We start from the raw sequence: 14,212 nt of genomic DNA on the forward strand, positions 1-14,212 counted from the left end.
CCTTAACCCTGGCCCTTAACCCTGGCCCTTAACCCCGACCCTTAACCCTGGCCCTTAACCCCGGCCCTTAACCCCGGCCCTAACCCCGACCCTTAACCCCGACCCTTAACCCTGACCCATAACCCTGGCCCTTAAACCCGACCCTTAACCCTGGCCCTTAACCCCGACCCTTAACCCTGACCCTTACCATACAGATACTATTTTCTATCCATCTCTATGGCCCTTAACCCTGGCCCTTAACCCTGGCCCTTAACCCTGGCCCTTAACCCTGGCCCTTAACCCTGGCCCTTAACCCTGGCCCTTAATCCCGGCCCTTAACCCCGACCCTAAACCCTGGCCCTTAACCCTGGCCCTTAACCCCGGCCCTTAACCCCGACCCTTAACCCTGACCCTTAACCCTGGCCCTTAACCCCGACCCTTAACCCTGGCCCTTAACCCTGGCCCTTAACCCCGACCCTTAACCCTGGCCCTTAACCCCGGCCCTTAACCCCGGCCCTTAACCCCGACCCTTAACCCCGACCCTTAACCCTGACCCATAACCCTGGCCCTTAAACCCGACCCTTAACCCTGGCCCTTAACCCCGACCCTTAACCCTGACCCTTACCATACAGATACTATTTTCTATCCATCTCCCTGACCCTTAACCCTGACCCTTACCATAGAGATACTATTCTCTATCCATCTCCCTGACCCTTAACCCTGACCCTTACCATAGAGATACTATTTTCTATCCATCTCTATGGCCCTTAACCCTGGCCCTTAACCCTGGCCCTTAACCCTGGCCCTTAACCCTGGCCTTTAACCCTGCCCCATTACCCTGGCCCATAACCCTGGCCCATAACCCTGGCCCTTAACCCTGACCCTTACCATATAGATACTATTCTCTTATCCATCTCTATGGCCCTTAACCCCGACCCTTAACCCTGACCCTTAACCCTGACCCTTACCATACAGATACTATTTTCTATCCATCTCTATGGCCCTTAACCCCGACCCTTAACCCTGACCCTTAACCCTGACCCTTACCATATAGATACTATTCTCTTATCCATCTCTATGGCCCTTAACCCCGACCCTTAACCCTGACCCTTAACCCTGACCCTTACCATATAGATACTATTCTCTTATCCATCTCTATGGCCCTTAACCCTGACCCTTATCACTGACCCTTAACCCTGACCCTTACCATACAGATACTATTCTCTATCCATCTCTATGGCCCTTACCCCTGGCCTTGGCCCTTAACCCTGACCCTTAACCCTGACCCTTAACACTGACCCTTAACCCTGACCCTTACCATACAAATACTATTTTCTATCCATCTTTATGGCCCTTAACCCCGACCCTTAACCCTGGCCTTTAACCCTGACCCATAACCCTGGCCCATAACCCTGGCCCATAACCCTGACCCTTAACCCTGACCCTTACCATATAGATACTATTCTCTTATCCATCTCTATGGCCCTTAACCCCGACCCTTAACCCTGACCCTTAACCCTGACCCTTACCATACAGATACTATTTTCTATCCATCTCTATGGCCCTTAACCCTGACCCTTAACCCCGACCCTTAACCCTGACCCTTACCATATAGATACTATTTTCTATCCATCTCTATGGCCCTTAACCCTGACCCTTAACCCCGACCCTTAACCCTGACCCTTACCATATAGATACTATTCTCTTATCCATCTCTATGGCCCTTAACCCTGACCCTTATCACTGACCCTTAACCCTGACCCTTACCATAGAGATACTATTCTCTATCCATCTCTATGGCCCTTAACCCTGGCCTTGGCCCTTAACCCTGACCCTTAACCCTGACCCTTAACCCTGGCCCTTAACCCTGGCCCTTAACCCTGGCCCTTAACCCTGGCCCTTAACCCTGGCCCTTAACCCTGGCCCTTAACCCTGGCCCTTAACCCTGGCCCTTAACCCTGACCCTTAACCCTGACCCTTACCATACAGATACTATTCTCTATCCATCTCTATGGCCCTTAACCCTGACCCTTAACCCTGACCCTTCCATGGTAGCAGATCTGATGGGTATTAACAGTGTAGTGGTGGACCGGCTGGAAGTGTGTGCGTTGTAACCTCGCTGTATCAGGGATCAGCTATCCTGTGTGTAATGTAACCGGTGTGTTCTGATAGGGTACGGTGATTCGTGTGTTCTCCATCCCTGAAGGACAGAAACTGTTTGAGTTCCGTCGAGGAGTCAAAAGGTAGGACTTCTTCTTCATCTCCCTCCTTCTCATTCCTTCTTCATCTCCCTCCTCCTCCTTCTCCTTCCTTCTTCTTCATCTCCCTCCTTCTTCATCTCCCTCCTCCTTCTTCTTCTCCCTCCTTCTTCTTCTCCCTCCTTCTTCTCCCTCATTCTTCTTCATCTCCCTCCTCCTCCTTCTCCTTCCTTCTTCTTCATCTCCCTCCTTCTTCATCTCCCTCCTCCTCCTCCTCCTTCCTCCTTCTTCATCTCCCTCCTTCTTCATCTCCCTCCTTCTCATTCCTTCTTCATCTCCCTCCTCCTCCTTCTCATTCCTTCTTCTCCATCTCCCTCCTTCTTCTCCATCTCCCTCCTCCTCCTTCTCCTCCTTCTTCTCCCTCCTTCTTCATCTCCCTCCTTCTTCATCTACCTCCTCCTCCTTCTCATTCCTTCTTCTTCTTCTCCCTCCTTCTTCATCTCCCTCCTCCTCCTTCTCATTCCTTCTCCTCCTTCTCCCTCCTTCTCCTCCTTCTTCTTCTCCCTCCTTCTCCCTCCGTCTTCTTCATCTCCTTCCTCCTCCTTCTCACTCCTTCATATCCCTCCTCCTTCTTCTCCCTCATTCTTCTTCATCTCCCTCCTCCTTCTTCTTCTCCCTCCTTCTTCATCTCACTCCTCCTTCTTCTCCCTCCTTCTTCATCTCCCTCCTCCTTCTTCTTCAAATCAAATCAAATGTATTTATATAGCCCTTCGTACATCAGCTGATATCTCAAAGTGCTGTACAGAAACCCAGCCTAAAACCCCAAACAGCAAGCAATGCAGGTGTAGAAGCACGGTGGCTAGGAAAAACTCCATAGAAAAGCCAAAACCTAGGAAGAAACCTAGAGAGGAACCAGGCTATGTGGGGTGGCCAGTCCTCTTCTGGCTGTGCTGTGTGGAGATTATAACAGAACATGGCCAAGATGTTCAAATGTTCATAAATGTTCTTCTTCATCTCCCTTCTTCATCTTCTCCCTCCTTCATCTCCCTCCTTCTTCTTCATCTCCCTCCTTCTTATTCTTCTCCCTCCTTCTTCTTCATCTCCCTCCTTCATCTCCCTCCTTCTTCTTCATCTCCCTCCTTCTTCTTCATCTCCCTCCTTCATCTCCCTCCTTCTTATTCTTCTCCCTCCTTCTTATTCTTCTCCCTCCTTCTTCTTCATCTCCCTCCTTCATCTCCCTCCTTCTTCTTCTCCCTCCTCCTTCATCTCCCTCCTCCTTCATCTCCCTCCTTCTTCTTCGTCTCCCTCCTTCTTCTTCATCTCCCTCCTTCTTCATCTCCCTCCTTCTTCATCTCCCTCCTTCATCTCCCTCCTCCTTCATCTCCCTCCTTCTTCATCTCCCTCCTCCTTCATCTCCCTCCTCCTTCATCTCCCTCCTCCTTCATCTCCCTCCTCCTTCATCTCCCTCCTCCTTCATCTCTCTCCTCCTTCGTCTCCCTCCTTCTTCTTCGTCTCCCTCCTTCTTCTTCATCTCCCTCCTTCTTATTCTCCCTCCTCCTTCATCTCCCTCCTCCTTCATCTCCCTCCTCCTTCATCTCCCTCCTCCTTCATCTCCCTCCTCCTTCGTCTCCCTCCTTCTTCTTCGTCCCCTCCTTCTTATTCATCTCCCTCCTCCTTCATCTCCCTCCTCCTTCATCTCCCTCCTTCTTCATCTCCCTCCTCCTTCATCTCCCTCCTCCTTCATCTCCCTCCTCCTTCATCTCCCTCCTCCTTCATCTCCCTCCTTCTTCATCTCCCTCCTCCTTCATCTCCCTCCTCCTTCATCTCCCTCCTCCTTCATCTCCCTCCTCCTTCGTCTCCCTCCTTCTTCTTCGTCTCCCTCCTTCTTCTTCATCTCCCTCCTTCTTCATCTCCCTCCTTCATCTCCCTCCTCCTTCATCTCCCTCCTCCTTCATCTCCCTCCTCCTTCATCTCCCTCCTTCATCTCCCTCCTCCTTCATCTCCCTCCTCCTTCATCTCCCTCCTCCTTCATCTCCCTCCTTCTTCATCTCCCTCCTCCTTCATCTCCCTCCTCCTTCATCTCCCTCCTCCTTCATCTCCCTCCTCCTTCATCTCCCTCCTTCTTCATCTCCCTCCTTCTTATTCTCCCTCCTTCTTCGTCTCCCTCCTCCTTCGTCTCCCTCCTTCTTCTTCGTCTCCCTCCTTCTTCTTCGTCTCCCTCCTTCTTCTTCATCTCCCTCCTTCTTCATCTCCTTCCTTCATCTCCCTCCTCCTTCATCTCCCTCCTCCTTCATCTCCCTCCTCCTTCATCTCCCTCCTCCTTCTCCTTCATTCCACTCTATATAGTAATATGTGTTTTAATAGTGGACAATATTAAATGAGCTACAGCTGAGTTCAGTCTGACACACTGAAGTGTGCGTGTGTGTGTGTGTGTGTGTGTGTGTGTGTGTGTGTGTGTGTGTGTGTGTGTGTGTGTGTGTGTGTGTGTGTGTGTGTGTGTGTGTGTGTGTGTGGGTGTGTGTTAGGTGTGTATCTATCTGTTCCCTGGCCTTCAGTATGGAAGGCCTCTACCTATCAGCATCCAGTAACACGGAGACGGTCCACATCTTCAAACTAGAGACGCAGAAAGAGAAGTAAGTACCCCCCGCTCCCCCACCTGGCTGCATTAGTCTGATTCTAGATGTTGTCCAGTATATTAACATGGTGTGTGTGTAGGCCAACAGAGGAGGTGTTGTCCTGTATATTAACATGGTGTGTGTGTAGGCCAACAGAGGAGATGTTGATTCTAGATGTTGTCCTGTATATTAACATGGTGTGTGTGTAGGTCAACAGAGGAGATGTTGATTCTAGATGTTGTCCTGTATATTAACATGGTGTGTGTGTAGGCCAACAGAGGAGGTGTTGTCCTGTATATTAACATGGTGTGTGTGTAGGCCAACAGAGGAGATGTCGTCCTGTATATTAACATGGTGTGTGTGTAGGTCAACAAAGGAGATGTTGATTCTAGATGTTGTCCTGTATATTAACATGGTGTGTGTGTAGGCCAACAGAGGAGATGTTGTCCTGTATATTAACATGGTGTGTGTGTAGGTCAACAGAGGAGATGTTGATTCTAGATGTTGTCCTGTATATTAACATGGTGTGTGTGTAGGTCAACAAAGGAGATGTTGATTCTAGATGTTGTCCTGTATATTAACATGGTGTGTGTGTAGGCCAACAGAGGAGGTGTTGTCCTGTATATTAACATGGTGTGTGTGTAGGCCAACAGAGGAGCCGACGACATGGGGTGGATACTTTGGGAAGGTCCTGATGGCGTCCACCACCTACCTGCCCTCTCAGGTGAGTGGGACTTCCTTTTGAGAGAGTGTGTGGTGTGTGTGTGTGTGTTGTCTGACCTTGTCTCCTCTGTGTGCGTCAGGTGACAGAGATGTTCACTCAGGGACGAGCCTTCGCCACCGTACGACTGCCCTTCTCTGGACACAAGAACATCTGTGCTCTGGCCCTGTAAGAACACCCACTAGAACGTTCTCTACCACACTCTAGAGCTGGGACCATATTCCCCCCACACACGAGAACGTTCTCTACCAGACTCTAGAGCTGGGATCATATTCCCCCCACACACGAGAACGTTCTCTACCAGACTCTAGAGCTGGGACCATATTCCCCCCCACACACTAGAACGTTCTCTACCAGACTCTAGAGCTGGGACCATGTTCCCCCCACACACCCACTAGAATGTTCTCTACCACACTCTAGAGCTGGGACCATATTCCCCCCACACACCCACGAGAACGTTCTCTACCACACTCTAGAGCTGGGACCATATTCTCCCCCACACACTAGAACGTTCTCGAACACACACTAACATCGCCCTGCTTTCCCCCAGTTTATCTGACGTTGGTCATTTGGGGGATTAGCCAACACAACATTCTTCCATATTGTTTGGTCGTCAGTAGTAACGTGCATTAATCTGCTTCCTGCAATGAAAGTATCGTCCCTGTTTCACTGCCTGCCCTCACTTCCTCTCCTCACTTCGTCTCCTCACGTCCTCTCCTCACTGCCTGCCCTTTGAGTTAGCAATCTATGTGTTTTGAGTTCCCACTTCCTCAGGGGGTGAATTATATAGCCTAGGCCAGTATTCACAAAAAAAAACAGCCAGGCAAATGAATCTCTAAAGAGACTAAATAAATCTGATCATTCTGGATCAGTCAGCCTAGAGCCCTCCCGTTAACGGAGAAGTCAGCCTAGAGCCCTCCCGTTAACGGAGAAGTCAGCCTAGAGCCCTCCCGTTAACGGAGAAGTCAGCCTAGAGCCCTCCCATTAACGGAGAAGTTAGCCTAGAGCCCTCCCGTTAACGGAGAAGTCAGCCTAGAGCCCTCCCGTTAACGGAGAAGTCAGCCTAGAGCCCTCCCATTAACGGAGAAGTCAGCCTAGAGCCCTCCCGTTAACGGAGAAGTCAGCCTAGAGCCCTCCCGTTAACAGAGAAGTCAGCCTAGAGCCCTCCCGTTAACGGAGAAGTCAGCCTAGAGCCCTCCCGTTAACGGAGAAGTCAGCCTAGAGCCCTCCCGTTAACAGAGAAGTCAGCCTAGAGCCCTCCCGTTAACGGAGAAGTCAGCCTAGAGCCCTCCCATTAACGAAGAAGTCAGCCTAGAGCCCTCCCGTTAACGGAGAAGTCAGCCTAGAGCCCTCCCGTTAACAGAGAAGTCAGCCTAGAGCCCTCCTGTTAACAGAGAAGTCAGCCTAGAGCCCTCCCGTTAACGGAGAAGTCAGCCTAGAGCCCTCCCGTTAACGGAGAAGTCAGCCTAGAGCCCTCCCGTTAACAGAGAAGTCAGCCTAGAGCCCTCCCGTTAACGGAGAAGTCAGCCTAGAGCCCTCCCATTAACGAAGAAGTCAGCCTAGAGCCCTCCCGTTAACGAAGAAGTCAGCCTAGAGCCCTCCCGTTAACGGAGAAGTCAGCCTAGAGCCCTCCCATTAACGAAGAAGTCAGCGTAGAGCCCTCCCGTTAACGGAGAAGTCAGCCTAGAGCCCTCCCGTTAACGAAGAAGTCAGCCTAGAGCCCTCCCGTTAACGGAGAAGTCAGCCTAGAGCCCTCCCGTTAACAGAGAAGTCAGCCTAGAGCCCTCCCGTTAACGGAGAAGTCAGCCTAGAGCCCTCCCGTTAACGGAGAAGTCAGCCTAGAGCCCTCCCATTAACGGAGAAGTCAGCCTAGAGCCCTCCCATTAACGGAGAAGTCGGCCTCGAGCCCTCCCATTAACGAAGAAGTCGGCCTAGAGCCCTCCCGTTAACGGAGAAGTCGGCCTAGAGCCCTCCCGTTAACGGAGAAGTCGGCCTAGAGCCCTCCCGTTAACGAGAAGTCAGCCTAGAGCCCTCCCGTTAACGGAGAAGTCGGCCTTGAGCCCTCCCGTTAACGAAGAAGTCGGCCTCGAGCCCTCCCCGTTAACGAAGAAGTCGGCCTAGAGCCCTCCCGTTAACGAAGAAGTCGGCCTCGATCCCTCCCCGTTAACGAAGAAGTCGGCCTAGAGCCCTCCCGTTAACGGAGAAGTCGGCCTAGAGCCCTCCCGTTAACGGAGAAGTCGGCCTAGAGCCCTCCCGTTAACGGAGAAGTCAGCCTAGAGCCCTCCCGTTAACGGAGAAGTCAGCCTAGAGCCCTCCCGTTAACGGAGAAGTCAGCCTAGAGCCCTCCCGTTAACGGAGAAGTCAGCCTAGAGCCCTCCCATTAACGGAGAAGTCGGCCTCGAGCCCTCCCATTAACGAAGAAGTCGGCCTCGAGCCCTCCCATTAACGAAGAAGTCAGCCTAGAGCCCTCCCATTAACGGAGAAGTCAGCCTAGAGCCCTCCCGTTAACGGAGAAGTCAGCCTAGAGCCCTCCCATTAACGGAGAAGTCAGCCTAGAGCCCTCCCATTAACGGAGAAGTCGGCCTCGAGCCCTCCCATTAACGAAGAAGTCAGCCTAGAGCCCTCCCATTAACGGAGAAGTTAGCCTAGAGCCCTCCCGTTAACGGAGAAGTCGGCCTAGAGCCCTCCCGTTAACGGAGAAGTCAGCCTAGAAAGTCGGCTGCCCTCCCATTAATGAAGAAGTCAGCCTAGAGCCCTCCCGTTAACGGAGAAGTCGGCCTAGAGCCCTCCCGTTAACGGAGAAGTCGGCCTAGAGCCCTCCCGTTAACGAGAAGTCAGCCTAGAGCCCTCCCGTTAACGGAGAAGTCGGCCTTGAGCCCTCCCGTTAACGAAGAAGTCGGCCTCGAGCCCTCCCCGTTAATGAAGAAGTCGGCCTAGAGCCCTCCCGTTAACGAAGAAGTCGGCCTCGATCCCTCCCCGTTAACGAAGAAGTCGGCCTAGAGCCCTCCCGTTAACGGAGAAGTCGGCCTAGAGCCCTCCCATTAACGGAGAAGTCGGCCTAGAGCGCTCCCATTAACGGACAAGTCAGCCTAGAGCCCTTCCATGTTAAAACAGACAAGTCGGCCTCGAGCCCTCCCTTTAACGGAGAAGTCGGCCTCGAGCCCTCCCGTTAACGGAGAAGTCGGCCTAGAGCCCTCCCATTAACGGAGAAGTCAGCCTAGAGCCCTCCCCGTTAAAATGGACAAGTCGGCCTAGAGCCCTCCCGTTAAAACCTCTAAGGGATAGTGAGACACTAGCGTCTCAAGTGGCCAATAGCCTCGGGAAATGCATAGCGCCAAATTCAAATAAAACGCGATAAAACTCAAACTTTCATTAAATCACACATGCAGGGTACTCAATTAAAGCTACACTCGTTGTGAATCCAGCCAACATGTCATATTTTAAAAATGCTTTTCGGCGAAAGCATGAGAAGCTATTATCTGATAGCATGCACCCCCCCTGAACCACCTGAACGAGTTGTAAACAAAAGAATTAGCGTAGCCGGCGCTACACAAAACGCTGAAATAAAATATAAAACATGCATTACCTTTGACAAGCTTCTTTGTTGGCACTCCAATATGTCCCATAAACATCACAATTGGGGTTAACCCTTACCCCCGTTAACGGAGAAGTCGACCTCGAGCCCTCCCCGTTAAACGGACAAGTTGGCCTCGAGCCCTCCCCGTTAAACGGACAAGTTGGCCTCGAGCCCTCCCACGTTAAAATGGACAAGTCGGCCTCGAGCCCTCCCACGTTAAAATGGACAAGTCGGCCTAGAGCCCTCCCTTTAACGGACAAGTCGGCCTGGAGCCCTCCCCGTTAAACGGACAGGTCGGCCTCGAGCCCTCCCCGTTAAACAGACAAGTCGGCCTCGAGCCCTCCCACGTTAACAGACAAGTTGGCCTCGAGCCCTCCCATTAACGGAGAAGTCGGCCTCGAGCCCTCCCCGTTAAACGGACAAGTCGGCCTCGAGCCCTCCCACGTTAAAACGGACAAGTCGGCCTCGAGCCCTCCCACGTTAAAACGGACAAGTCGGCCTCGAGCCCTCCCGTTAACGGAGAAGTCGGCCTCGAGCCCTCCCACGTTAAAACGGACAAGTCGGCCTCGAGCCCTCCCCGTTAAACGGACAAGTCGGCCTCGAGCCCTCCCCGTTAAACGGACAAGTCGGCCTCGAGCCCTCCCCGTTAAATGGACAGATCGGCCACGAGCCCTCCCCGTTAAACAGGCAGATCGGCCTCGAGCCCTCCCACGTTAAAACGGACAAGTCGGCCTCGAGCCCTCCCACGTTAAAACGGACAAGTCGGCCTCGAGCCCTCCCACGTTAAAACGGACAAGTCGGCCTCGAGCCCTCCCACGTTAAAACGGACAAGTCGGCCTCGAGCCCTCCCACGTTAAAACGGACAAGTCGGCCTCGAGCCCTCCCACGTTAAAACGGACAAGTCGGCCTTTTGGAAAGTAACTGTGAATAATAATATAGCACTGTAATGTTAATAGTGTTGTCATAATAATAGTGTTGTAATATAGTGTTGTAATATAGTGTTGTAATATAGTATGGTAATAATAATAGTGTTGTAATATAGTGTTGTAATATAGTGTGGTAATAATTATAGTGTTGTAACATAGTGTTGTAATAATAATAGTGTTGTAATATAGTGTTGTATTAATAATAGTGTTGTATTAATAATAGTGTTGTAATAATACTAGTGTTGTAATATAGTGTTGTAATAATAATAGTGTTGTAATATAGTGTTGTAATAATAATAGTGTTGTAATATAGTGTTGTATTAATAATAGTGTTGTAATAATAATAGTGTTGTATTAATAATAGTGTTGTAATAATAATAGTGTTGTATTACTAATAGTGTTGTAATAATAATAGTGTTGTATTAATAATAGTGTTGTTATAATAATAGTGTTGTAATAATAATAGTGTTGTAATAATAATAGTGTTGTATTAATAATAGTTTTGTAATAATAATAGTGTTGTTATATAGTGTTGTAATAATAATAGTGTTGTAATAATAATAGTGTTGTTATATAGTGTTGTACTAATAATAGTGTTGTAATAATAATAGTGTTGTATTAATAATAGTGTTGTAATAATAATAGTGTTGTATTAATAATAGTGTTGTAATAATAATAGTGTTGTTATATAGTGTTGTAATAATAATAGTGTTGTATTAATAATAGTGTTGTAATAATAATAGTGTTGTAATAATAATAGTGTTGTAATAATAATAGTGTTGTAATATAGTGTTGTAATAATAATAGTGTTGTAATAATAATAGTGTTGTATTAATAATAGTGTTGTATTAATAATAGTGTTGTATTAATAATAGTGTTGTAATAATAATAGTGTTGTATTAATAATAGTGTTGTAATAATAATAGTGTTGTAATAATAATAGTGTTGTAATAATAATAGTGTTGTAATAATAATAGTGTTGTATTAATAATAGTGTTGTAATAATAATAGTGTTGTTATATAGTGTTGTAATAATAATAGTGTTGTAATAATAATAGTGTTGTTATAATAATAGTGTTGTAATAATAATAGTGTTGTATTAATAATAGTGTTGTAATAATAATAGTGTTGTATTAATAATAGTGTTGTAATAATAATAGTGTTGTTATATAGTGTTGTAATAATAATAGTGTTGTAATAATAATAGTGTTGTATTAATAATAGTGTTGTAATAATAATAGTGTTGTATTAATAATAGTGTTGTAATAATAATAGTGTTGTATTAATAATAGTGTTGTAATAATAATAGTGTTGTATTAATAATAGTGTTGTAATAATAATAGTGTTGTTATATAGTGTTGTAATAATAATAGTGTTGTATTAATAATAGTGTTGTAATAATAATAGTGTTGTTATATAGTGTTGTAATAATAATAGTGTTGTATTAATAATAGTGTTGTAATAATAATAGTGTTGTAATAATAATAGTGTTGTATTAATAATAGTGTTGTAATAATAATAGTGTTGTTATATAGTGTTGTAATAATAATAGTGTTGTATTAATAATAGTGTTGTAATAATAATAGTGTTGTAATTATAATAGTGTTGTAATAATAATAGTGTTGTAATAATAATAGTGTTGTAATATAGTGTTGTAAAAGTAACAGTGTTGTATTAATAATAGTGTTGTAATTATAATAGTGTTGTTATATAGTGTTATAATAATAATAGCGTTGTATTAATAATAGTGTTGTAATAATAATAGTGTTGTAATAATAATAGTGTTGTATTAATAATAGTGTTGTAATAATAATAGTGTTGTTATATAGTGTTGTATTAATAATAGTGTTGTAATAATAATAGTGTTGTATTAATAATAGTGTTGTAATAATAATAGTGTTGTAATAATAATAGTGTTGTAATAATAATAGTGTTGTTATATAGTGTTGTATTAATAATAGTGTTGTAATAATAATAGTGTTGTATTAATAATAGTGTTGTAATAATAATAGTGTTGTATTAATAATAGTGTTGTAATAATAATAGTGTTGTTATATAGTGTTATAATAATAATAGCGTTGTATTAATAATAGTGTTGTAATAATAATAGTGTTGTAATAATAATAGTGTTGTTATATAGTGTTGTATTAATAATAGTGTTGTAATAATAATAGTGTTGTATTAATAATAGTGTTGTAATAATAATAGTGTTGTAATAATAATAGTGTTGTTATATAGTGTTGTATTAATAATATTGTTGTTATAATAACAGTGTTGTTATATAGTGTTGTATTAATAATAGTGTTGTAATAATAATAGTGTTGTAATATAGTGTTGTATTAATAATAGTTGTTATATAGTGTTGTATTAATAATATTGTTGTTAAAATAACAGTGTTGTAATATAGTGTTGTATTAATAATAGTGTTGTAATAATAATAGTGTTGTAATATAGTGTTGTATTAATAATAGTGTTGTATTAATAATAGTGTTGTAATAATAATAGTGTTGTATTAATAATAGTGTTGTATTAATAATAGTGTTGTAATAATAATAGTGTTGTAATAATAATAGTGTTGTAATAATAATAGCGTTGTAATAATAATAGTGTTGTATTAATAATAGTGTTGTTATATAGTGTTGTAATAATAATAATAGCGTTGTAATAATAATAGCGTTGTATTAATAATATTGTTGTAATAATAATAGTGTTGTATTAATAATAGTGTTGTTATATAGTGTTGTAATAATAATAGTGTTGTATTAATAATAGTGTTGTTATATAGTGTTGTAATAATAATAGTGTTGTAATAATAATAGTGTTGTAATAATAATAGTGTTGTATTAATAATAGTGTTGTATTAATAATAGAGTTGTATTAATAATAGTGTTGTTATATAGTGTTGTAATAATAATAGTGTTGTATTAATAATAGTGTTGTTATATAGTGTTGTAATAATAATAATAGCATTGTAATAATAATAGCGTTGTATTAATAATAGTGTTGTAATAATAATAGTGTTGTAATAATAATAGTGTTGTATTAATAATAGTGTTGTTATAATAATAGTGTTGTATTAATAATAGTGTTGTTATATAGTGTTGTAATAATAATAATAGCATTGTAATAATAATAGCGTTGTATTAATAATAGTGTTGTAATAATAATAGTGTTGTATTAATAATAGTGTTGTATTAATAATAGTGTTGTTATATAGTGTTGTAATAATAATAGTGTTGTATTAATAATAGTGTTGTAATAATAATAGTGTTGTAATAATAATAGTGTTGTATTAATAATAGAGTTGTATTAATAATAGTGTTGTATTAATAAGTGTTGTAATAATAATAATAGCATTGTAATAATAATAGCGTTGTATTAATAATAGTGTTGTAATAATAATAGTGTTGTAATTAAAATAGTGTTGTATTAATAATAGTGTTGTTATATAGTGTTGTATTAATAATAGTGTTGTAATAATAATAGTGTTGTAATAATAATAGTGTTGTTATATAGTGTTGTAATAATAATAGCGTTGTAATAATAATAGTGTTGTAATAATAATAGTGTTGTAATAATAATAGTGTTGTATTAATAAGTGTTGTAATAATAATAATAGCATTGTAATAATAATAGCGTTGTATTAATAATAGTGTTGTAATAATAATAGTGTTGTAATTAAAATAGTGTTGTATTAATAATAGTGTTGTTATATAGTGTTGTATTAATAATAGTGTTGTAATAATAATAGTGTTGTAATAATAATAGTGTTGTTATATAGTGTTGTATTAATAATAGTGTTGTAATAATAATAGTGTTGTAATAATAATAGTGTTGTTATATAGTGTTGTATTAATAATAGTGTTGTAATAATAATAGTGTTGTAATAATAATAGTGTTGTTATATAGTGTTGTAATAATAATAGCGTTGTAATAATAATAGTGTTGTAATAATAATAGTGTTGTAATAATAATAGTGTTGTTATATAGTGTTGTAATAATAATAGCGTTGTAATAATAATAGTGTTGTATTAATAATAGTGTTGTAATAATAATAGTGTTGTAATAATAATAGTGTTGTATTAATAATAGTGTTGTAATAATAATAGTGTTGTAATAATAATAGTGTTGTTATATAGTGTTGTAATAATAATAGCGTTGTAATAATAATAGTGTTGTAATAATAATAGTGTTGT

General features: G+C 42.4%; 1 protein-coding gene across 2 annotated transcripts in view; it reads left to right on the forward strand.

The window, feature by feature from the left end:
* LOC135530953 (WD repeat domain phosphoinositide-interacting protein 2) overlaps positions 1–14,212 on the forward strand; it is a 43,871-nt gene that overhangs the window by 10,087 nt on the left and 19,572 nt on the right. For both annotated transcript variants that reach the window (XM_064959121.1, XM_064959122.1), the window contains 4 exons: positions 2,152–2,222; positions 4,703–4,810; positions 5,438–5,516; positions 5,596–5,681. In XM_064959121.1, coding sequence (XP_064815193.1) covers positions 2,152–2,222; positions 4,703–4,810; positions 5,438–5,516; positions 5,596–5,681 — 344 coding nt within the window. The remainder of the gene's footprint in view (positions 1–2,151; positions 2,223–4,702; positions 4,811–5,437; positions 5,517–5,595; positions 5,682–14,212) is intronic.

Source organism: Oncorhynchus masou, unplaced genomic scaffold (genome assembly GCF_036934945.1).
Source record: "Oncorhynchus masou masou isolate Uvic2021 unplaced genomic scaffold, UVic_Omas_1.1 unplaced_scaffold_1467, whole genome shotgun sequence".
In the NCBI taxonomy this organism is placed as follows: domain Eukaryota; kingdom Metazoa; phylum Chordata; class Actinopteri; order Salmoniformes; family Salmonidae; genus Oncorhynchus; species Oncorhynchus masou.